The following is a 25,125-nucleotide window of genomic DNA, read 5'->3' as shown; positions in this document are numbered from 1 at the left end:
GGGGATGTTTATGGCCCATACCAGTTACATTGCACGCGTTTTTTTTTATTTATCTACGGGAGGAAACCGAAGAACCCGGAGGAAACCAACGGTCAACAGCGGGAGAACATACAAAATTCCAACACACTTACACGCTGCAGAACAGGGTAATAACACACAAAGTCTACACAGAAATGCGCCCAGGGCCGGGAAACGAACACACACTTCTTGATGTGAGGAACGAGTATTACCACTGCTCCGCCACGCTTTCACCCAAGCCCTGTGAAGTCGCGATAGCAAGACAAAGTTAAGGGAAAATTGGCCCCAACTGTTTTCATTATTGACTTAGAGCTTTCGTGACTGCAGAAATTCATACTCTTTGGGTCCTTCGGTAAAGTCACGTAGATAGGTTCAAAGAAAATAACTTTAAAATAGCAAATAATTAAATAATTGTTTTGTTATTTTTGGTTATTTTCTTTGAACTTATCTACGTGACTTTACCGAAAGACCTAAAAGGATATGTTATCATTGTTGCTCCCAGAGCTCTGGATATGACATCTTTTGACACATTTTCAGAGGCATGTTTCTTTTGAAACGCAACTGATTGTGTGCCTCTGTGTCACGTGTTCGTCTCAGATAAGACTGGCATTCCGCCGTCCGCGAATGAAGATGAGATCGAAACCACAGACTAGCAATGGGATTGGTAAACAACTCCATTTTTTCAGGTTTCATGTATCACGTACGCCAAGCCTGTTTTTTTGTCGACAAGCAGATTCCTTCCTGCCAAGACAAACTGATGACCGACCGAGTTGCCCCGGGGCAGGATTGGAACATGGCCAGCAGAGCGGGAGCACAGTGGTGATGCTTCATCCTCAAGATCAGCAAGGGCCTGGGTTCGAATCCTGACTCCGGGCACCGTTAGTGTATTAAGTGCATATGTTCTCCCTCCATTCTGTATGGGTTTCCTCTGGGTTCTCTGGTGACCTCTGGCTAAATAAACCCGCCCTGTGTAATTGTTATTGGCCAAATATCCCAGTACTGTTAAACTACCTGCAAATTACTCAATTAGGATCACACTCCAGAGTACAACTTTGTGGGACATCAGCAATTGGCCATTCTTTTGGATAGCCTGCTGCGTGCCATAGGAATGTGGAGTGTCCATTACTTGGTGTGGAAATGCAGACGTCCCCAGTGCCCCTTATGAAAAGAGGAGAGTGGATCTATTGGCCTGCAGTTGGTGGCTTGAGCCCCTTTTTGAACAGAGAAGCGACTACCCAAGGCTACCCAAGATTCCAGGAGGGTCTTACACTTGAGAAGCCAGTTTTAATTTTTCGGAAGACGTGCTCCCCACTGTGCCAACGTTCCGTATAAAAACTCGTATGGACTAGATTTTTATTTAAAGCTTTCGTGACTGCAAGGATTCATATTCTTGGTTCTTTCGGTAAAGTCACGTAGAAGGGAAATAATAAAATAATAAAAATATAAAACAATACAAATTCTCACAACGTTTCGACTGCAACAAAAGCAATCATCATCAGATAATGATCGTATGGACTAGTTGTGAGTCTATAGATTAGTGAGTGTGCAGGTGGGTGAGTGTCCAAGTGAGTGTACAGGTAAGTGAAAGTACAGGTGAATGTATAGGTGAGTATGCTAGTGAGTGTACAGTTCAGTGTACAACTGAGTGTACAGGTGAGTGTATAAGAGAGTGTACAGGTGAGTGTACAAGCCAGTGTAAAAGCGAGTGTACATGTGAGTAAAAGTACAGGTGAGTGTACAGGTGATTATACTGGTTAGTGAGTGTACAAGTGTGTACAGGTTAGTGTAAAAGCGAGTATACAGATGAGTGAATATGGAAACGAACTTCACAAAACAGGGCATGGATTTAATCTCATTTTGGATCAACAGTGCACATCTTTGACAAACACATCAGAGTGAAATGTCTCAGAATACACCGCCACTGTTCACATCACCCACTTCTTCCTCTTCACACGCCAACCCTAAAAATGTTTGTGAAAGTCACCGTCCATACTTCTCGTTTAGTCCCTTATCCGAACTAGATGCATTTCATGTCATGTCTCCGATCGTGTCAGCGAGCACAAGTCAGATCTGAAACACGGCAAAATTGAGTCTTCCGCCGTTGCCGATCATTGCTACAACGCTGTGGGCTCTCATGATATTGTCTTTTCCGAGACCAAGGTAGGTTCTCTGCAAACCTTCTGGCTACCATCAGGTTTGTGCACGAAGCCATCCAGATATACAAACACAGACATAACTTCAACCGTGATGATGGGTACAAACTGAGTAATCATTGGAAAGATGTTATTAGCCATGTAAAAAATATTTAACTACACATTTGTACCATCTTATTTGACAGGTACTATTCTACTTTACCGAGTGTTGACATCCCCAGCGTTTACCAATATTGCTTACTTTTATGCTTATTATCAGCTAACACCGGCCACAACCATGAGCCGATGTGCACCATTGTTTTCTTTTAGCCCCGCTCCCGAGGACCACCAAGGCCATCGTCGTGATTTATTATTTTATTTCTATTATTATTTCTATTATTTATTTTATTTGTTACCTACGTGACTTTACCGAAAAAACCTAAGAGTATGAATCCTTGCAGTCACGAAAGCTTCAAATCTAGAACTGAATGCATTCCTTAAGCTACCATCAATTGAGACAATAATCATCCAACGGGAGAAGACGAGTTGCATGTCGCTGTGCCAGATCTCATTCATAAACCTCTCGCGCACATTTTCAACCTCACCGAAGGTGCATTTTCACTCGAGTGAAAGTCCATACTTATTCGTCCAGAAAAATACTAGATCACGACATTTCGATCGCAACGCAAGCGACCGTCATCAGTCTCGTGCTGTATCTGTTCCACCTGATGACGGTTGCTTGTGTTGCGATCGAAACGTCGTGATCTATTATTTTTCTACCCACGTGACTTTACCGAAAGAACCAAAGAGTATATAACCATTAAAGTTACGTAAAAATTTACCAGAGTATTATTGTATCCTGTGTCAATTTAATGGCAGTGATTCTTGCACAAAACTACGTCATAAAAACCTCACTTCATGTCACTGTAGCACTGTATTTAACTCACCTTCAATTAGTTCAAAATCACTGCTCTGATACTTTATTTTCTTCTGCTTTCGCTCGCTGGGGTTGTAATCAATTTGAATTCGATACAATATCTGGAAAATCACGGAGAAATGTAGATATTTGATCATGATTTAGAAGCAAAAATTAGACCTACCTTTTGTTTCAAGTGCTGAAGAAATAAATAAAGACACCAAAAACACTAGGCTCTAACGACTCTGCATATACGGTGCGTGAATGGGCAAATGGGTGACTGTGATTTGTACAAGTTTTTTTTAAACAAAATGTTAAGCGGCCACATCTGAGATGTCAACAGGGTTTTTTTTTATTGCACAAGAGCTTGTGGTGCAGTCTGTTACCCTAGATTATAATGACTCACACACTCCTTTAGCCAGCCCACCCTGTCCCGCTTCTCCCGTGAATTATAACCAAGGGACAGGTCGGCTACATAGACAACAATAAAACATAATAAAGGTCGGAGACGATGAGTGGATACTCAGCGTTGTGTTCTGTCCACCGGGGAAGTGGGTGACACCACAACTTTGGAGCACCAGAGGTTTTTGAAACGGCAAAGCGTTATTTCAAAGTGTTTTTCCGAGGGGCATTTTAGTATCTGCAACAATGACACACCCTTATCACCCTCCACATCACACAACATCTCAGCTCAGTCCCTTATCACGGAATCCACCCCAAATGTAAATGATAACAGCAGCTTATATCGAATAACATTGAACATACATATTATTTAACAAGAAACATGCTTATATTTTACATAAAACATGTAATGCCTCCTAAATTTCCTAGTTCCTGATAGTACTTCTAAAACGAAACAATGCGTACAATGATACGCGCGATTCATCAAAGGTAAGCTCACACTGGCTACACTCCACAGTCCAAACGCTTGCCCACACATAATAGCTCAAGGGCAAGGCTGACATCACGTGAATTGTGAAAACGTGGGAGGATATGAGGAAGTGTATTGCTAACCATGGCGAGAAAAGTCAAACCCTCCTCCCCACCACATCCGTGTGGATTCCTGGTGGATTGGACGAATATAAACGTGTGATCACAAAGTTTTCGGACTTACTTTGCGGATCGCCACCATCGGCCCTGTCTTCGTCCACACAGAGGAAGCACTCTAGACGCCCTTGACCGGTGGAGGTGAGTAGATGTGTTTGCTCAGGGTCAGTGGTGAGTACTCGGGGTGGTGGTAGTGAGGGTGATGAAGGTTGTGGTGAGTACTCACTGCAACGTACTGAATTTCGATTTAAAGCTTTCGTGACTGCAGGGATTCATCTTCTTGGTTCTTTCGGTAGTCACGTAGAAGGGAAATAATAAAAATAATAAAGATAAAACATAATAAAATACAATTCTCACGACGTTTCGTTTTATTCTATTATTTCCATTCTACGTGACTTTACCGAAAGAACCAAGAAGATAAAAACACATTGTTCTTTATAATGTATTATTTATTGTAGTGATTATTTTAAAACGTTTACCAAAATAAAGCATGATAATCGACACAGTGTTTAACGCCCGTACACCGCGTGACGATTTCATTTGTTTTTCCGCATCGGGTGGTGAAGGGGTCTTAACGGTCAGATCACTGTGTACGTGGCCTCACGCTATACAAAATCTTATAAATTGGTGACATTCCGTAGGTGACACGCCATGGACAACATCCCCAAAACGACAATCTCGTTGGAGTATGAGCTCTTCTCTGCTCAAGATCTGGGAGCCTCCGTGCTGAAGCTGGAGGCCGTGACCCTGCACAAGGTTGGGGCAGAGTCGCCCACTTTCCATGGGGTGATGAAGGCGTCGGAAGAACCCGAGCGGTGGGCGAGGTGAGGACGGCTCGGTCCGTGCACGTTCCACGTCGCTCGCTTCACGCAAAGGAGATGCTCTCAGGCCCACGCTTCCACGTGGGGCGGCAGGGCAATGGTGGTGGCTGTGCAGTGGTGACGCTGGTGCATCACAGCAAGTAGGGGCCTGGGTTCGGTTCCCAACTCGGACCACCTTTCTACATGTTTGAGTTTGTATGTTATCCCCCATATTCTGCATGGGTCTATCTGGTTGCCTCCCATAGCTAAAGAAAAGCCCACAGTGTAAACGGTACTGGCCAAAACCACATCCCAATGCTATAAGATTACCCGCAATTTACCAATTTTAGACCTCACACACAGCAGCAACATTGTGCCCCTCCTGAGAAAACCTGGCAGAACTCTCCTGAGAAAGTCTTGAGACTTGGTGAGGCTTTCCTGGGTAGTAACAATAATAAGTGAGATGAGGGTTCTGTATTGGGTGAGATGAGGGTTCAAGAGCAGATGAAACAGGTGATCGAGTCATCAGCTTCACAAGCAAGACATCTAGAGGGTACGGGCCCTTCAGTAGGAGGAATGGCCAGTGGGGAATTATAACGGTACGAGAAGACGGATAAGGGAGTGATAGGGGGGGAGATGCGAGTAAGGAAATAGATCAGGATCACAGAAGAGTGGCAGGGTTTGTGCAGAACACACCGGATAAAATATCACCGGCAAGTTTGCGTTTTAATGCCAGAACGTGGATTGTCGATGGATATCTTTGAAGTTGTTTTCCATGTGGGCCCCCTCCCACCTCCCCTCGGCCACTACTCGGCGTCGCAGAGTGTTCACGGAGCGTGACGAGGGGGCGGCGCGCGGACTGGCGGAACGGCTGGACGCGTCCCTTCGCCCGTTCACGAGTTGCCCGCGGGACGACGGCGACGACGACCAGCAGAGACGACGCAAGCTCCTGGCCGTCGCCCGGTGCCTCCAGGAGCGGCCGAAGTGGACGCTGGCTCACGTGGCCGCCTACTGCGGCCTTCACCAGGCCCTGTCTCACGCTGAGGTCTGCAGGTGGGTGCGGCGGGGAGGCTGAAGCGAGGCCACATCCCATCACATACGAGTTTAATCCATGACAAAAAGATGAATGTTGCATTTGGCTGGGTCACGTAGCCCACATGCCCAGCCACCACATGCCCAAGCAGCTCCTGTTTGACCCATAAAGGGGGCTTAATGGGCATGGCACAGGCTGGAGAAATAATAGAATGATACGGTACAGGAGGATGTGGAGCAGAGTGGACTTGCCGATGACGATTACCAGCGATGTCAAGATCGGCCTCTGTGGAGGAGGCTGGTCAAGGACACTGCTGGGGAGTTGGAGGCAGTTGCACGCGTTCAATTGCCACTCCTAGCCAAAAAAAGTACCAGGTCCTGGGGAGGCAAAAGTGACCAGGCATTGTCATAGCCACTTCACCAGTTGCTCGCTAACAGCACTTGCTGCAAGTCTGTTAAAAGCTTTATGAGGGAACTTTGTTTTGAGTCTAGCGTGAGTTGGCACAGTCATCTCAGCCATAACACCCGGGTCTGTCCCGTGACCTCACCCACAAAGTGTGTGACATGTTTATGCCTGTGTAGCGGTCAGCACGCTACACTACGAACCCAGCGACTCAAGTTCCGTTCCTGCTCACGGCCGTCAACACCAGTGGCTAATATCAGAACCGGTCCTGGGACTCTCCTAGGCCGACTCAAGCCTCAAATGAGTACCTGGTGCGGTGTGTAAACATCACCACTGGCGAGTCCTGGCCACCCACCCCCTCGTGTGCCTCGCGGGCCTTCAAAAGTGCTACTCCTGAACAGCATTTGCCTCAAGAAGTCTGTTAAGGCTATACAGGGGATTTTTCGATGTAAAGCTTTCGTGACTGCAGGGATTCATCTTCTTGGTTCTTTCGGTAAAGTCACGTAGAAGGGAAGTAATAAAATAATAAAAATAAAACATAATAAAATAATTCTCACGACGTGTCGGCCACACCTGAGGACGGCTGCTTGCGTTGTGGCCGAAACGTCGTGATAATTATTTTATTATGTTTTATTTTTATTATTACTTCCCTTCTACGTGACTTTACCGAAAGAACCATCGACGAGCCGGAGAGCGACAACGGCCGCACCCCGCTGATGATGGCTGTGGAGGCGAAGCAGGTGGCGTGCGCGCGTGGGCTGCTGGGTCTGGGCGCGCGCCCGGAAGTGGCGGACAAGCAGGGGAACATGGCGGCGCACTACATGGCCTCGCAGGTCGACGACGACGTCGCCATGGTAACGCAGCATCTCCTTCACGACGCCTGACAACCAGGGTGTTGTTACTGCGCTTGTTTGCTTGGGCTGGAAAGCGAGTCTCAAGACTCTTTTCAGGAGGGTGCTGCCATGTGTTTTTGCGGTGGGGGGGGGGGTGATGTTGCTGTGCAATTGTTGAACCTATCGTTCTACCCACTTTTTAACTATTCTGACGCTGCTTAGAGATCATCCCCAATGATGAAAAATCACCGACAAATTACTCGATTGGGATTACAAAGACAAACATCCCCTGTAAAGCCTTCAAAGACTTTTGGGGCAAGTGCTGTTAGCATGTAGGACCTATGAAAGCAAGGTCAGCCCAAAACAACACCAGGGCCTTCACCACCGTGCACAGATTCTGAAAGCGCAAAGCAACACACCCCACACACCAAAGACTGTTGGGGCAAGTGCTGTTAGCGAGTACCTATGAAGGCCGGCACGGCACAAGAAGGGGTGGGTGTCCAGCACCACGCCCGGCCGCCTTTGTTTCCCCAGTAGTGATGTTCACAAACACACTGCACCAGGTACTCATTTGAGGCTGAGTCGACCTAGGAGGGGGGGGTCAGACATTTGTGACGATGTGTGACGAGGGGGGGGGGGGGATTTGAGAAATGTAACCTCACATCAAAATTCTTTAAATAAATCTAGACAACACGTTCTACTTAATTAAATCGACGTTTTAATAAATGTTTTCTCTTACAACATCAGAGTGCAGCGCCACATTAATTACGCACTACGATGACAATAGTTTAAAGCGATTTGAAGCATGTTTTATTTATTTGGGGGGGGGGGGGCAGAGCTTTGTGACGTCATATTTGAGGGGGGGGTCGGACTTTTTGTGACGCCGTGTGACGACGGGGAGGGGGGTCAAAAATCGTCCAAAATCGCGTGACGTCATTAATGGACGGCCCCTTTGTGCCTCGTCCCCTTCGGCGGCGTCAGCTGATCTACGACCTGGCGGAGGGCGGCGTTGAATGGCTGGGTGCACGCAATGGCGCGGGCAGCACGCCGCTGCACGTGGCCGCGCGTGCCGGGGCGCTCTCCGCCATGATCGCGCTGCTGGCCAATGGCGCCAACTTCGACGCGAGAGACGGAGCCCACGGAGACACGCCCCTGCACGTGGCCATCAAGGTGAGACACCCGCCTCCTCCTAGGCCCCTCCCCCCCGCCAGTTGCGTCACGAGCGGGGGGAGGGGGCGCACCTTGCCCCGCCCCCCGGCGAGTACTACCAAAACTGTGGCTTCTGTGTGTTTAATTCTAGATTTGAAGCTTTCGTGACTGCAAGGATTCATATTCTTAGGTTTTTTCGGTAAAGTCACGTAGGTAAAATTTGTAAATTAATAAAAGTAAAATAAAAATGAAATAAAAATCACGACGTTTCGGAGGCAACACAAGCTTCCGTCTTCAGGTGGAACCGTCACAGCACGATAGCTGTATCAAGTGAGAGAGATTCCAAGAAAACAGTCCTTGTATCTGTGTGTTTGTGTGTGAGCGCGGTGGTCTGTGTGTGTGCAGTGGGTGTCCATCTAGGACCCCGTTCAAACCCAAAGGCCGCTCTGTCTCTCTCCTCCCGTCATGAATTCTAACGAAGAGGACAGGTCGGCTAAATAGTCTATATATATATAAAAGGGAAATTTGTGAATGTGTGTCTGTTCGAAATGTTTAGCATACTTCCCAACATGCAACAAACTTGAAATTTTGCATGTGGGTAGTTTCCAGACTGTACACAATGCAAAAGTATAAAAATATTTTTTTTTTTGGGGGGGGGGGGGGGCGCAATAATGGATATATTTTGCACGGCAAGTGAGCGGTGACGTCACATCTGTGATGTCACCCGCATGCGGCAGCGTCATGCAGTGCGCCTGCTGACGTCACGCATCCCATCCCTACAACCCTCCACGTAGGCCGTGTATTAATCCAAGACAAGAATCCAAGTCTCTGGCAAAGCCGGGTAGTAAAGCTAGTCAACAATGAAAATAATAAAGTTCAGAGACGATGAGTAGGTGCTACTCGTTGTGTTTTGTCCTCTGGATAAGTGGGCGACTCCACAACAGCTGTGCACCAGAGGTTTGTGGAATGGCTAAATTTTATTTCAAATTGTTCTTCCGAAGGGCATTTGTGTATCTGCAATAGCGACCAAACACACCCTCCACATCACAACACCACGGCTCAATTCCTCAGTACGGGATCCACCAAAATCTCAATTGGAGGAGTACCCCGTACTCTACAGTGTACGTGGGGCTCGGGGTCGTTTCCCTGGTCACAATTGCATTCCCTTGTGTAAAAAAATAAAACGAACCTGGCTACTCGTAGCTGTTAACAGTGCACAATAATACGTGTGATTAATAACAGGCGAGCTGACACCACTTAAAATTGCAGCTGGGGTTGGCATCGTCCCCCCGCCTCCTGATGCCGAGGGGAAATGGGTGAGGTTCAGGACTGTGGCTCATGCAGTTGCAACGGCTGCATTGGGTATGCATTGCAGACTTCCCTAAAGACCCTGGCTGAAGGATGAGGTGTTCCGGTTGGTTGAGAGAAAACGACAGTCAACCCATGGCATTCATCACTTCATGTGGCCTTAAAGTGCACATCGCCCGACACAAGCGCCGTAGTGACGTCATCGCCACTTATTGGTGAATGGCAGTTATTGTTGTTGTGTGTAATAATTTGCGTGTAACAGTCTGTTTAAAGCTATAGAGATATTTTGTGCGATGATGCTCCATGTCTTTGCAGAGGATCGTGCAAAGCATGCGTGACAGCTGCAGCTCAAGCGGCGTCGGTGAGGGTGAGCATGTACAGGTGAGATCCACGTCTGCGTGTCTCTGTCATACGGCTCCAGCGGACGCCTCTCATGCAAGAGCCGCCAGGTGAGTGCAGGCGAAGTCCGCGTGCTCTCGTCTGTGAGACGGCACTAGTGGATGCCTCTCGCGCGTGAAAAGCCAGGTGCGTGCAGGTGAGTACCTGGGCGGTGTGTGAACATTGCCACCCGGGAGACAAATGCAGCCGGGCGTAGTGTTGGCCACCCACCCCTTCGTGTGCCGTGCCGGCCTTCATAGGCACTCGCTAACAGCGCTTGCCCTGACAGTTGTTGCTGTGCGGGGTGTGTTGCTCTGCGCTTTCAGAATCTGTGCACCGTGGTGAAGGCCCTGGTGTTGTTTCGGGCTGACCTGACGGTGGAGAATAAAGATGGACATTCGGTGTGGGACCTTGCCGCAGACGTGCACGCCGGGGGTGAGAGACCGGGACACGGCTCGCTTCACCGCACGCGCACCGCATAAACAACTACAACAGCCGCCATACACCACTAATTCGCAGTGATGTCACCATGGTGCTTGTGCCAAGCTAGGTGCACTTTGAGGCCGTGTGAAGTGTCGAAGGTTCGCTAGCACAGGTGGTCACGGGATAGACCCCGGTGCCATCGGTTGACTGACAGATGACTGGCAGATTCACCAGCTGTGCCACTTGCTGTGCCAACTTGCTGAATTTTATCCGCCCGGCGCTCTGCTCGTTTTTGTGAGCGTCGCTCCTCTGCCGTTCGCTGTTGTTGGAGACGAAATAGCCTCAACACGAGTTAAATTGTATGTTTTGTATGAACTAATGGAGAGAAAGTAAAAACTCCACCCAGAGAAAAGGCGCCCGATTTGGGAATCGAACCCATGCACATTAATGCTGTGAGGCGAACAAATACTTTATTAGGTCGCACTTATGACACACAAAGTGCTTGCCACAAATGAACCACAATCTTGCAGACCTTGTCAAGGAGCATAAACCATCACGCGAATTCTGGTAATCCCTCGCAGCAGCGGTTTTGTCTAGTCATCAAAAGAAAGATGGCCACTGCATCACGCGCTTTAAGATATATTAGGAAGCCACTGGATCTATGCACTTTTAAATCTAGATAGAAAACGTATTTCTTTAGAACTGATTTTTGTGTTTAGTTTGTTGCCCTTTGTCGGCACCTCTGATTATCGCGGTTGCCTACGTACAGTGCGAAATAAGTTCAACATCCATAATTGAATTACATGATGACGTCACCCTGCTGCTGCTCTATTTAAGACCGGAAGCAAGTGGAGGGCCTCACCATTCTGGCAAATTGCCCGATGAAGCTGGATGTAATTACCAGCGAAACGTCGTACGCAATTTTAAATGATGTTGATTCACTCTTCAACACACCGGTGGGCTAAAGTAGTGAAATATTTGTCCTTTGTAAACGTGACACATTTTTTACTGTTTGGCCGTGTCGGGTGGTGGAGGGTTACGACACATTTATAAATAATGCGATCTAACCCAAAAACCTTTATTATGAGGCACGAGTGTTGTCACCACTGGACGGCCGCCTTGTGACGATGTTTGTTGTCGTTGTGCAGGCGTGAAGGACCAGGTGTTGTCTCTGCTGCGACACGGGGAGGCCTACGCACGAGCATCAGCTCCAACTCCAGTCTCAGGTGTGAGTCGCCACCTGATTATTTCATGAAGGTGATATGAATTTCAACATGTGTAAGATGTTGTGTCATGCACCCTCTGCTCCACCCGGCACGGCCAGAGCCATGATCTTCGGAACTAACAACTGCATAATGTATCCTGATTTGAAGCGCTCGTGACTGCAGGAATCCATACTCTTAGGTTCTTCCGGTAAAGTCACGTAGTTAGAAATAAAATCAAACAAATCACGACGTTTCGATCGCATTATTTCTAACTGCGTGACTTTACCGAAAGAACCAAAGAGTATGCGTAATGTATATATGTTGAACTTCTTTCGCGCCGTACAAAGCCGACCGTGTTAATTGGAGGTACTGGGGGGGGGGAACGACAAACTAAACACCAAAAGCAGTTCTAAAGAAATTCGTTTTCAAGCTAGAAGATTTAAAAGTGCATAGCTCTAGTAGCTTCCTAATGTCGGAAGAGCGTTCCAGACAGCGACATAACTTAAGCCACTTCTTTACAAGGAGTCATGTTTGCACAGACCACAATACCTGCAGTCGTAATGCAAACAAAAAACATAACTCTGATAATGTATGCACTGTCCTTGAATTTGATTGGTCCACACCCGAGACAGCTTTCCTTAGAGCCTAGTCTCACATGGTGTTGGACCAGATGACGCCAAAAGGCGCACAACTCAAAGACAATGCACCATCAGAGTATGAGAGCTCGGGGCAAGCATTTACACCATTGGAACCTCATTTGCCAGAAGAAAAAATATGATAATTGTTTATTTTACCCTTTTATCTGGCAACAAAACTGACACATTTTTTTTTACAAGGAGTCATGTTTGCATAGACCACAATAACTGCAGTCGTAATGCAAACAAAAAACATAACTCTGATAATGTATGCACTGTCCTTGAATTTGATTGGTCCACACCCGAGACAGCTTTCCTTAGAGCCTAGTCTCACGTGGTGTTGGACCAGATGACGCCAAAAGGCGCACAACTCAAAGACAATGCACCATCAGGTATGAGAGCTCGGGGCAAGCATTTACACCATTGGAACCTCATTTGCCAGAAGAAAAAAATATGATAATTGTTTATTTTACCCTTTTATCTGGCAACAAAACTGACACATTTTTTAAAAGGAGTCATGTTTGCATAGACCACAATAACTGCAGTCGTAATGCAAACAAAAAACATAACTCTGATAATGTATGCACTGTCCTTGAATTTGATTGGTCCACACCCGAGACAGCTTTCCTTAGAGCCTAGTCTCACATGGTGTTGGACCAGATGACGCCATGTGAGACTAGGCTCTAAGGAAAGCTGTCTCGGGTGTGGACCAATCAATTCGTGCATATCTTCATTGCCACCAAAAACGAATCAACAGTAATTAACATTACGGAGTTTCTGTCAGGCGATTGACATTCAAGTAAGTTATACATTATTACATACCTATCAACCCCTTATCAGTGCCTATCTTATTGCAGACCAATTCAGACCTTATTGGTCACCCCGTGCCCTTATAAATGTCAACGTTCATCCTACAAAGTCCCATCACAAGGGAGAAACACAAACAAATATATTTTTGTTGCCCATATTGTAACGGCTGTATGCCGTATGGACCTGAAAACTCGATTTCACTGTACAAGAACACGGGGTAAACAGTATTGGTTTGACATGTACAGTGAGGGAAAAAAGTATTTGATCCCTTGCTGATTTTGTACGTTTGCCCACTGACAAAGAAATTAACAGTCTATAATTTTAATGGTAGGTTTATTTGAACAGTGAGAGACAGAATAACAACAACAAAATCCACAAAAACGCATGTCAAAAATGTTATAAATTGATTTGCATTTTAATGAGGGAAATAAGTATTTGACCCCTCTGCAAAACATGAGAAGTGAGTTCCATGCACATTTCCACCATCGATGCTGAGTGAATCCAGACCGTGTTTGACGATCGAACTACGGACGGTGGCATCAGACAGATCGCATTGATGATGATGCTACTACTGCACACAGCAGACAGAGAGAACCCACAGCACAGACCACATTACTGTTTATTTCTGTTACTCTGGACCAGGACTCAATGACCCCAGTGCTGCTGCAGATGAAGACGGCAAAAAAAGGTATTTTGTTGGGATCTTGTCCTTTTAAAATCTGCTCTGTTTACTGAAATAATTTGTGACACTGCTTTTATTGATTGCAATCGCCTCCTCTGAGCCCAGCCGATCAAGGGCCAAGAATAGATTGGCACATCCTCACGCAATCGCAAGTCTCCCCCTCCTGTCCTCGTTACAAAATTCCTACCGGCTTTGGACACGGCTTGGGATGACAGCCCTCATCATCCAGCAGTGGATTTAGATAAAGGGCCGCGCTCAATCGTGATGTCGTATCATTGTGAAGCAGTAGCCTCACACGGAGCTGTGGCGACCACTGTGGTTGTATCGACTCGGGTTGTTAAATGACAAACGGTTATGTATGTGTTGAACCTCTTGCACTGTACGTAGCCAACCACGTTAATCAGAGGTGTGGGGGAAAGACAAACTAAATACAAAAAGCAGTTCTAAAATAAATTTGTGTTCTATCGAGATTTAAAAGTGCAAAGCTCGAGTTGCTTCCTAATATCGTAATGAAGAGCGTTCCAGATGGCCGCAGAAGCGCATGCGAAAGTGCATGATGCGGTGATTTATCTTTGTTCAATGGCTAGCCAAAAGCCGCTCCTGCAAGGATAACCGGAAAACTGGGAACCATTCAGCCAACTGCACGTCACCTCGTTTGTGCATTGAGTTTTTGAGCCAGGCCAGAATTGGGCAAAGACGGGACAACCACTAGTCATGATGATGTATATATAGTTTAACACTTATGCTTTTGCGACCAATATCATCCATTCCACCTGAAGACGGAAGCTTGTGTTGCCTCCGAAACGTCGTGATTTTTATTTTACTTTTATAAATTTTAATGTTTTACCTACGTGACTTTACCGAAAAAACCTAAGAATATGAATCCTTGCAATCACGAAAGCTTCAAATCTAGAATCACCCATAACAGGTTATGGGTTAGATCGCGTAAATATATAAATGTGTCATTAAACCCGCCACCACACGATACAGCCATATTTGTGATCTGGCTGTCGCCTGATGAAGCTAGTTGTAATTACTGGTGAAACGTCACTCAGATTGTAAATGTTGTGGCTTGGATCTCCAACACACCGGTGTGCTGTATTAGTTTATTGATGTTAAATGGATCACTACAGCGTGTAGCGCCAAGTGCCGTTGAAACAGGCGCAGAGGCTAACACACCATGCAGTACCATTCAGTGGGCCACTAGGGGCATGGTACTGGGTGCTAGCAGGAGAAAGCCTGATGAGTCCTACCGACAGAGTAGGGGATTGCAGCCTCCACCAGCGCCGCAGGGAATCAACACAGTGGGCCACCGGGAGAGTGGTGGGGGGCGGCTGGTGGTAGTGGCCATGTGTGGACGAGTCACTCCGACACGTGATGGGCCTGGGTGAGTAATGTGGGCCAAAGGTGAACGAGGGGGCACGCGGGGAGTAGCTGAGAACGACTAGAGAGTTCCCGAAAGAGGCGTGGTTAAGGGCGGAGCCAGAGAGGGAACAGGTGTGGTGTAGCCTGGAACCGTCGGGAATATTCTGGACGAACGGCGCGGCCGAAGGTGGAGCCAGGCCGAGCCGAGAGAGATAAAAGAGAAGCCCCGATCACAGATCCGGGCTGTCTGCAAGTGAAGTGGAACCTAAGTGCTATGTCTTCGACATCGTGGGTCAGGCAGCACGTTGGCTGCTCTGGCCCGATTATAGTTATCCTGTATGCAAGAGAAATAGGTGTATTGTGGTCCTATGCGTAACAAGAGTGAGAATAGGTATGTAGTGTGATGGACGGAGGCATACACTGGAGTTGGAGGCAACACGTTTATTTAACAACTCCCCAACAAGGTAACTCACTAAACGTACACTGGTTCTACTGCCAAGTGATGCCAGAAGGCTCTTGGCTCTCCGTCACGTGTCCCTTGAGCCCCCTTCGCCCCCCTTGCTACACTGTCTCGGTCACGTGCCTTCTGGAGTTCACACGGAGTAGCACATCCTAACTTGCTCTCCTCCAACCCCCACCAGAACCATGCTCCCTATGGCCAGCTTCCATGTCAACCTCTGGTCTGGTGGCAGAGAGGACTCTCGAAGTGCGTTTCCACTCTGCGACAGTAGCAGGCGCCATAGTGACACCCATGACGTCACGACAGGTGTATTTAGTGCCACGTCTAACGGTGTTGCGTAAAGTGTAGAATAAACGTTGTTGCCTCCTAAATAGTGTCTCTGAATGACTCGCTACACTAGTAACAAATTGGCATGTTTTGTTTACGTGACAAACCTTGCGAATTGGATGTGTTGGGTGTTGGCGGGTTTAACGACATATGTTTATGCGATCTAACCCCACAAAATACCTGTATTATGGATATATAAACAATAAACTATAATTAATTATACATCAATGCAGGGGATGCGCTGCAGACAATTGAAAATTAAATACAAGCCACAGTAGTTCGATTGTGACCATGCAAGCCAAATTATGGAGTGCCAGTGGCGAGATGTTAACTACCTCGCCTGGTATGAAGGAGGTCGTGGGTTCGATGCCGACCCTGATGCCTGCATATTTGGAGGTTGCATGTTCACCATGTTCCAAATTTAGAAACATGCATTGAGATTATTTGGCTGCTGTAAATTCCCACGTGATAAGCAACTTTGTTGGGCTATCATTTGTGGCCAGGTCGCTTCTGAAAAACAGCTATATAGCTCAGTGGGTTTTACCTGGTAAAATAAAAGTTACCCCGACCCTCGTGGTGACTCGGTGATTATCTCTGTGCACTCGTTGCAGCGTCACAGGTGGCAGTGGTGAAGGTGGTGGCGCGGCACCTGTGCTCGGTGGGGGAGGCCGCGTGCTCTGCATGGACGGCGGTGGCATTCGGGGCCTGGTGCTCGCTCGCATCCTTGATTTCCTCTGGCGAAAGAACAATCAGCGGAACTTGGCTGAGCTCTTTGACTGGGTAGCCGGCACCAGCACGGGCGGCATCCTGGCAATCGGCATAGGCCTTGGTAAGTCCTCGTCTTCCCTTATCATCATCATCATCACCACCATCATCAAACTCTAGCAGAGCAGTGTGTTACACCGTGTTATTAGAGAACGGCCCACGGAACCTAATATCAGAGCTACCTCTGAGATCCCCTTCTTAAAAGGATCCTCTGGTTTACAAGGAAAACTTGCCCTTGGAAAGTGCTTTTTGTTTTTTTATAACGTTGCTTGGTTTGTTTCAGGATTTCAACCACCGAAAATAATAGAGACGTACTTCCAATTGAAGGACAAAGTGTTCCGAGGAGCCAAGCCACATTCCACCATAAAGCTGAAAGAGGCCATGAAATTTATATTTAAGAACGTTAATCTTGGATCCATCACACACCCAAGGTATCAGCATCTCAACTAACCTCACGCATTACGCGTCATCATAAACACCTAATTCGAGATCCCTACGTGACTTTACCGAAAAAACCTAAGAGTATGAATCCTTGCAGTCACGAAAGCTTCAAATCTAGACCTAATTCGAGACTCAAATATCGCACCACCTCCTGGCTTTTACATTGCCCCTCGAAGACACTGGTGGTGTAACCATCAACCGCATCAAAACATTAACAGACCAATGCGCACCATATCTCCTTCAAAAATTGAAAATTTAAGGACACAAACCACAGTAGTGCGATTGTGGCCATTCAGCCCAAACTATCGACCATGGTAATAGAGCCACTGTAGTCTGTGCTCCCTCAACGCAAGAATAGCAAAACTATATGAATTCTCTCTCTTTCCTGCAGGTTTCTCGTCAATCACAAAACAATCAACCAGCTCGCATCACCCCGAAAGTTATCCAACCACGCAATAAAGTATTGACTCTGGTAGTCTTCCAGCCTCATGCCAGAGCAGCTTACAGCCTCAAGACTCCTGGGCTTTGATGCAGTGAGCAACTTGCAGCCCGCTGAGCCAGACTCAGGAGCAGCATGCAGCCTCAGACACTCAGCCTCCGTACTCTGCGGTACTGCAGACGACGAACGCCCATAGCTCACAAGTTGCAGAAATGTGTAGGCATGGGAGGTTCATCAACAGCAAACGCTCCCTCCTTGAAAGCGGATGGCAAATGCAGGACACGATCACCAACCCAGACACCATGATGGCTGAGATTGGCCGAAATACTCTACTTCCTGAAACACCAGAACCTATTTATGAACATTTACTATTTCAAACGCACTGCTTGAAACACTGAATCTGTCGATACAATTCCTGTATCACCCTGCCTGAAACACTGAACCTGTTAATACAATTCATATATCAAACAATCTACTTCAAATATCAGCTCCAGGACTCTCTCTCTGCCTGAATGATTCTGAAAACACCTGCGAATAATATTTATCCCGGGCTATCTCCCTGACTGAAAACTGAAAAACTAATATATGATCACGACCATGTACCCAACCTGTACTTTTAAAATGAACATCCTCAGGAATCACTTTACCAAGGCACACCTGTTGAAAGGGATGGGGGGGGGGGGCTCGCAAAGGCCGCTACACAGCACTAAAGCATTGGTTACCCCAGCGTGTAGTGTTCTTCTGGGACACTTGCACGAATGCCCAAATACACACACACAGTACTTCCAACACTCGTACACCGCGTTACTATTACATTTATTTAGGGCTGCGTAGGGTGGTGGATGGCTCTTAACGACACAACTTTGGTCAGATCGTGTGACCTAACTTACTCCGTGTCGAGTTGCTGCATTCAATCCATCCCATACACTGCTGAGTGAACCTGGGCGGGCGCTGCAGTGGTGAGATGTTAACTACCTCGTCTGGTATACAAAATGTCGTGGTTCGATCCCGAGACCGATGCCTGTATATTTGGAGTTTGCATGTTCTCCCTGTGGTCATGTGGATTTTTCTCCGAGTCCTCCGGGTTTTCCTTCAGATAAAAAAACATACGTTTCGAGTATTTGGCTGCAATACATTTCCACTTAATAAGCCACTTCGTTGAGCTGTCATTTGTAGTGAGGTCGCTTCTGAAAAAGAGCTACACAGCTCAGTGGGCCTTGCCTGGTCACATAAAATAGTTAAATAGAGTTTCGTGTAGTTTAGAAACCTGCACAGCCAAAAGCTATGAGGTGTCTAAGCGAGAGATGGCCATGCTTAGCATTTCTATAGATGATAGCTCAAGTCCCATGAGTGTCTCACAGTCGCACATGGCTCTCCGCGTGACAGGGTGATGGTGACGTCCACCAAGGTGGATATTTTGCCGGTGGACCTGATGTTGTTCACGAACTACAAACATCCTGACGCAGAGACGTGCGGAGACTCCCCCGGTCTTCCAGGTGACGGAATACCACGCAGCTCTGCATTCAGATTCACAATTCTTAACATCTGTATATTAACCAGTTACATAACATGTAATCATCGCTAAGAATCCTGTATTATTAATATTTGGTCGGCTTATGCCTGGCTCTGGCTCAAGTAAGCCAGCTCAAACCCACCGCTCTCAATTCAGGTCGACTCCAGCCGTGCTCAGGATTTCCATGAGCAGAGCCTGAGCCGAGCCACAGGTGAAGCCGCCCACTCGCTTGCTGGCTCGTCTTTGGAAGTGTGGCGCTGTAAATGGGCTGCACTTACCTGCAGTAGCAGACAGGGCCCACCAGGGGCAGTGCCGCGTACCGGCATGGGGGTCGCTACGTTCCCCAGCCCAAAAGCAGGAGGGGGCTGCGGGGTGTTCTGGGTTATACCTATGATTCCAGACTTATGGGCTACCCTGTATTAGAAGCAGTGGTTTAACACGACCACACTCCGAACTGGTTTCAACATTTTAGTGTCTCATCAGCACTATCGGGCCAGTAGAGCGAGCGGTGTGAGGAGTTGCTGGAACCCTCGCCGGAGGGGCTCCCTAGAACTCGCGCTGTTGTGATGGTCTTTCTCGTTGTACATGCAGATCCCATCTACCGTCGCATGTCGGACCTTCTCGCGTGGCAGGCGGCCACGTGGACCTGCTCGGCACCATTCTTATTCTCGCCAATCTATGACCTGGTGGACGGGGGCCTCCTGGCCAACAACCCCACCATGACCATGCTGGCGGAGGTCTACCACCACAGCAGAGGCTTGAAGTCCAAGGCAAGGCCTAAAACTAAACTGTTTCATTTTACTAGGTTAAAGCCCACTCAGCTGTAAGCTCTTTTTCAGAAGCAACTTGGCCACATATTATAGCTCAAAGAAGTGGCTTATCGCGTGGAAATGTATCGCAGCCAAATACTCTAAAAACACGTTGATTTAAAATGTGGAGTGAAAAACCGGAGCACCCTGATACATATCCACGTGATCACGGAGAGAACGCATAAACTCCAAATGTACAGGTATCAGAGTAGGGACCGAACGCACGTCCTCGCCACCGTGGTGCCACTTCTGCCAGAGCTATTGACATGCCAGACTACTCGTTAACGTACCAAAGCATTAGGCTGCCCAAGGGAGGGATACAGGATCGGAGCCTAGTGGTGACACTCACGTCACGCAACCAGAAGGGGCATGGGTTGCTTGATTTCTGACTCAGGAGCCTTCCTGTGTATGGAGTTTGTATTTTCTCCCCCCCTGTTCACCGTTTCCCTCCCATAGCGATACAATAATGGACGAATTGTAACTGGTATTGGCTAAAACTATATTCAAATGCTGAAAAGTTATCTGTACATTACTGAAATGGGAATTACACACAGTAGCAACATCGCCCCCTACTGGCAATCCCACCCACTTATGATATTACATTTATCACACTTGTTCACCCAGAAAAGCCTCACTGTCTCAAGGCCTTTTTAAGGAAGGTCCTGCCACGTTTTTCCAGTAGGGGGCGATGTTCCTCGACACCGACATGTTTGAGGGTCTCGCAAACTAAACTAAAACTATATATTTTTTTATTTTACCAGGGTAAGGCCCACTAAGCTTTATAGCGCTTTTTCAGAAGCAACTTAGCTATCACAAATAATAGCTGAACGAAGTGGCTAATCACGTGGAAATTTATAGCAGCCAAAATGTGGACGACCCGGAGAAAAATCTATGCGACCACGGGGAAAACATGCAAACTCCAAATATACAGGTGTCAGGGTCGGGATTGAACCCACGACCTCCTGTATCCCAGGCAAGGTAATTAACATTTCGGCATTGTGGTGCCCACGACGCTGTGTTCACGACCGCTGGTTTTCCCTGTGACGTTCCAGGAACCAGGTCTGGACAAACCCTCGCTGAAGGTGGTGCTGTCGCTCGGCACTGGGAAAAAGCCCACGGTGGAGGTCGGGCCCCCATTCCCGACCTGCTTGGGGGAATTGTTCTTTCCAAGTATGCTTGTCAAAGTGTTCAACTGCGTCATGTCTGTCGTAAGTATAACCCCCGAGCAGCTCACACAATATACTCCGCTGCCGACGGGCGCATTGCAATGTGTGGCAAGGTGCACTTTAATCCTTTCCCGTTCTGAGACGTCTGCAATTTGCAGGGCGGGTGTCCCGTTCACCGCTGAATCTCGGAAAGTGCAAGCGGTTCAGCGTTTATTTGATTTAGAGAGGCGTAGCGCCGCTGTTTTCACAATACATTGTACTCACCGCAGAGAACTGTTTCGACACGACTGCACTCCATGATAGCTGGAATTTTACTTCTGATTCCGTTCAGAATCGATTTGATTCTGTTCAGAAATGATTCCTTTCCGATGACGTAAATGTACATAATTGTAATTGAATCGTAAGAAAGAAGTTTTTTTTCCCCGTTTCGATGACTAACGTCATATAACGTCAATGGAACGGGATATACGTATGTTGAACTTCTTTCGCACCATACGTAGCCAATTGTGCTAATCGGAGGTGCGGAGGAGGGACAACAAAAATAATACTAACAACGGTATTGCTACTGGCTGCCATCACTCCTCAAGGGCAGGGCGATCATCGCCAAGGAAGGCACCGCTGTGTTGAGCAGACACAGTCTGCAGTAGTTTCATGGTAGGGGTGGTGCTGCTGTTTGTTGTGATCGCAGTTGATTAATTGCAGTGCAATTCTTGAGTTAGGAAAATTGAATAATTATGCCAGCACACAATGGCATACTCGTTCTGCATTCAGAATGACAGCAAGGATTTACAAGATTCACTGTGAAGGCAGGCGGAAAGTATATTACGTGCTAATACACATACCGCAGTAGAAACCAGGGCTGCCTGTCTGATTCAAACCACTACCCTCTGCAACGAGCAGCCAATGCGCCACATTGCGTGAAGCCACGGATATCCAGAAAAGGCCTGCACATGCAGATATGCCGAGACATAGCCTGATCATAACCAGCCTGAAAACATATTTGAAAAACGTCTTTGACAGTCTATATTAGTATCTACCGCCTATAGTAGTATCTCCTGACCCTATAGTAGTCACTATTATAATAGTATCTACTGACTTTATAGTAGTCACTATTATAATAGTATCTACTGACTAGAGTAGTAACTACAGACTATATAGTAGTATCTAGCACTACAGAAGTACCTACTGACTCTATATTAGTATCCACTGACTCTACAGTAGTATTTACTGACTCTATAGTAGCATTTACAAACATAGGAATCAAGTTAAGTAAAACCGTTGAAAAGTGTGAGTTTCTTAGTTTACATTGGACCAAGGGCAAAAACAAATAGCGATTTCTCGTCCGGGAGCTTAGTGTGTTGTATCTGTGTACTTGTTGAAACACACACCCAACAGTTTGTCAGTAAAAGTGTTACAAGGATAGGCGTGCACAGACAGACAAAAAATGACATTGATAGGTAAGACTATTTATTGTAATATAACTTTTACCATTTACCCCCTGATGTTCACTCGTACCAGGAACATAACCCCATTTTTCCTTTTGGAACAAGGTTTCTGCATTCGCGAATTCTGAATTTGCGAGCGTTTTCAAGAACGTTACACTCGCGGATAAAGAGCGTTCACTGCACATGGATAATTATTGTAGTGGTATTTTGTGAGGCTTTCCTGGGTACACATGCGAAATAATAATATTTATAATAATTACCCACTGTGGCTCTCAAGAGCAAAGCAATGATGTGTTTGTTGAGGCTATACGGGGCGTCTTTGTCTTTGGGTATAGATGACCATCACTGAGGCACATCAGCTGAAGGCCGCTAAGGGATGGTGCCACAGCATCAACGTGCCTTTCTTCAGGTGAGATTCTTGTTGATCTAATGGGGACAATAACACGGAATACAAACCACGCACACGCATGGCAGCGGAGTAGTTGTGACAACGCTCGCGCCTCGCATTGAGAAGGGGCCTGGGTTCGATTTCAGACTTTGGGTGCCTTTCTGTGTGGATTTTGTGTTTTTTCTCCATTTGTTCTGCACGAGTATCCTCGGTGTTTTCCACTTTCCTCCCCACAGCTAAAAAAACCCAACACAAATACATGTAAATAATTCAATTGGGGTTATACACAGCAGCAATGTAGCCCCCTTGAATGTGACAACTTGTCTGGACCTTCCTGAAAAGTCATGAGACTTGGGCATTGCCGAGTCAACAAGCGCACTGAACACATTCCTGCAGAGGGAGCTGGTAGGAACGTTGGGTTGCTCGGTCAATGGCCAGGGTCAACGGCAGCGTGGTGTATTCTGCAAATATGCCCGACTGTGAGGGCGGGCACAAGCCGGCGTGAGTAGGTTAAACGTTGAGTTTTTTAAGGGCACCACGGGGTGACCAGCCCCTCCCCACCCAGCCCCCACCCAGCCCCTCCCCACCCAGCCCCTTCCCACCCAGCCCCACCCTCTCCACCCAGCCCCTCCCCACCTTCCCCTCCCAACCCAGCCCCTCCCTCCCTCCCCACCCAGCCCCTCCCTGCACGACGGACGCAATAATCCCCTGTGGGCTGGTGTAATCAGGAGGTATAATACATGTTTGCATTCAGAATAACAACCGTCGCCACTGCAGTTTCAGATTAGAGTGCGTCTGGCGTTTTCTGTAACTGCTGCCTCTTGTGAAATGTATTCAAGGCGGTGGTTCTCAAAGTGTGGTCCGTGGAACCAGCAGTGGTCCGCGACGGTCCTCTAGGTGGTCCGCGCGGCTGTGATGCAAACGCAGGTCGATCCGGAAATATTGACAATGTTTACACCATTTGTTTCGGACATTAATATTTAGTAATATTTAATAAAATAATTAAGTTCGGTAAACTACCCCTATTAAAGCATTCTAATCCTAAGATCGGAATGCCCCTCCCCCTAAAAAAAACCCTTATAGCTGCGTTTACTTTGTTTTTGTATGTTCCGGTAATATGAATCATTTTGTATTACTGGTATTTAGATAGAGAAGTGAAATGCGGTTTGTCACCAGCGTTGGGTGGCTCGGTGGTGGTCCACGGAAACGTTTGCATCGGCCGAGTGGCCCTCAGGCCAAGACAAGTTTGAGAATCACCGCTTGAAGGTGAACAGCGCCGCTAAACTTGTTTGTGTTCCGTTGCAGGAAGAACCCCGAGTTCGAAGACCTTGTCAAGATTGATGAGACGGACAACACAAAGTTGCTCCAACTCATAAAGGAAGTGGATGACTATATACTCAGTGATTTGGATAACATGTCACACATCGCGAAGCTATTGTCACCCTCCGACGTGACGACTGGCTTTGCTGCATAATCAAGCGGCAGCTACCAGTAAGGCTAAGCACGTTCACTAACCTTGCGCCATCCGCCACTGTTAAACGTCATGGCGGGAATCCTGATTACGTTTGATAGTCGCCTCCCAGCGCTAATAATAAACTACGTTCAGCCATGAATACACGATAGCTCAATTATGTTTTAAGTCACAAGATCAATTTCATGATTTATATTGGGAGGCAGGTTTGGTGTCGGCAGCGCAGTGGTGATGCTCGTGCCTCACAGGAAGAAGGGCCTGGGTTCGATTCCCAATTCAGGCATCTTTCTGCGTGGATTTTGTGTGTTCCCTCTCTCTGTTCTGCATGGGTTTTCCCCACTGGGTTCTTTCGTTTCCTCCCATGGTTAAAAACCCCCACAATGTAACTGTAACTGGTATTGACCATAAACATTCCGGGGGTGGGAGGGGTGGGGCTGGGTGGGGAGGGGCTGGTCACCCCGTGGTGCCCTTATAAAACTCAACGTTTAACCTACTCACGCCGGCTTGTGCCCGCCCTCACAGTCAGCCAATATTTGCGGAATACACCACGCCGCCGTTGACCCTGGCCATTGACCGAGCAACCCAACGTTCCTACCAGCTCCCTCCGTAGGAATGTGTTTATATAGTTATAATCTTAACAAATAGCATTATCGTTTGCTTTGCCATGGCCGTTCCGACGCACGGAGGCCAATGTGGTTATGCTGAAGTTTAGCCAGCAGCCGTGATCATGGATTTAGAATTAAATGCCGAAATGTTTTCCTTATT

General features: G+C 47.2%; 1 protein-coding gene across 1 annotated transcript; it reads left to right on the top strand.

Annotated features, from left to right (window-relative positions):
• Positions 1-453: 453 nt before the first annotated feature.
• On the top strand, positions 454-24,771 carry LOC144736861 (intracellular phospholipase A2-like). The gene is made up of 16 exons (XM_078619513.1): positions 454-4,254; positions 4,755-4,937; positions 5,736-5,966; positions 7,022-7,202; positions 8,163-8,351; positions 9,954-10,019; positions 10,343-10,451; positions 11,588-11,665; positions 13,732-13,777; positions 16,535-16,752; positions 16,972-17,119; positions 18,955-19,064; positions 19,673-19,851; positions 20,943-21,098; positions 22,837-22,910; positions 24,195-24,771. The coding sequence occupies exons 2-16, from the start codon at positions 4,765-4,767 to the stop codon at positions 24,361-24,363; spliced, it is 2,127 nt and encodes a 708-aa protein (XP_078475639.1). The 5' UTR covers positions 454-4,254; positions 4,755-4,764; the 3' UTR covers positions 24,364-24,771.
• The last annotated feature ends 354 nt before the right edge of the window (positions 24,772-25,125 follow it).

This window comes from Lampetra planeri, chromosome 63, assembly GCF_965212315.1.
Source record: "Lampetra planeri chromosome 63, kcLamPlan1.2.h2, whole genome shotgun sequence".
NCBI lineage: Eukaryota > Metazoa > Chordata > Hyperoartia > Petromyzontiformes > Petromyzontidae > Lampetra > Lampetra planeri.
The sequence above is the reverse complement of the archived record's forward strand: the minus strand, read 5'-3'. Positions and strand labels throughout refer to the sequence as shown.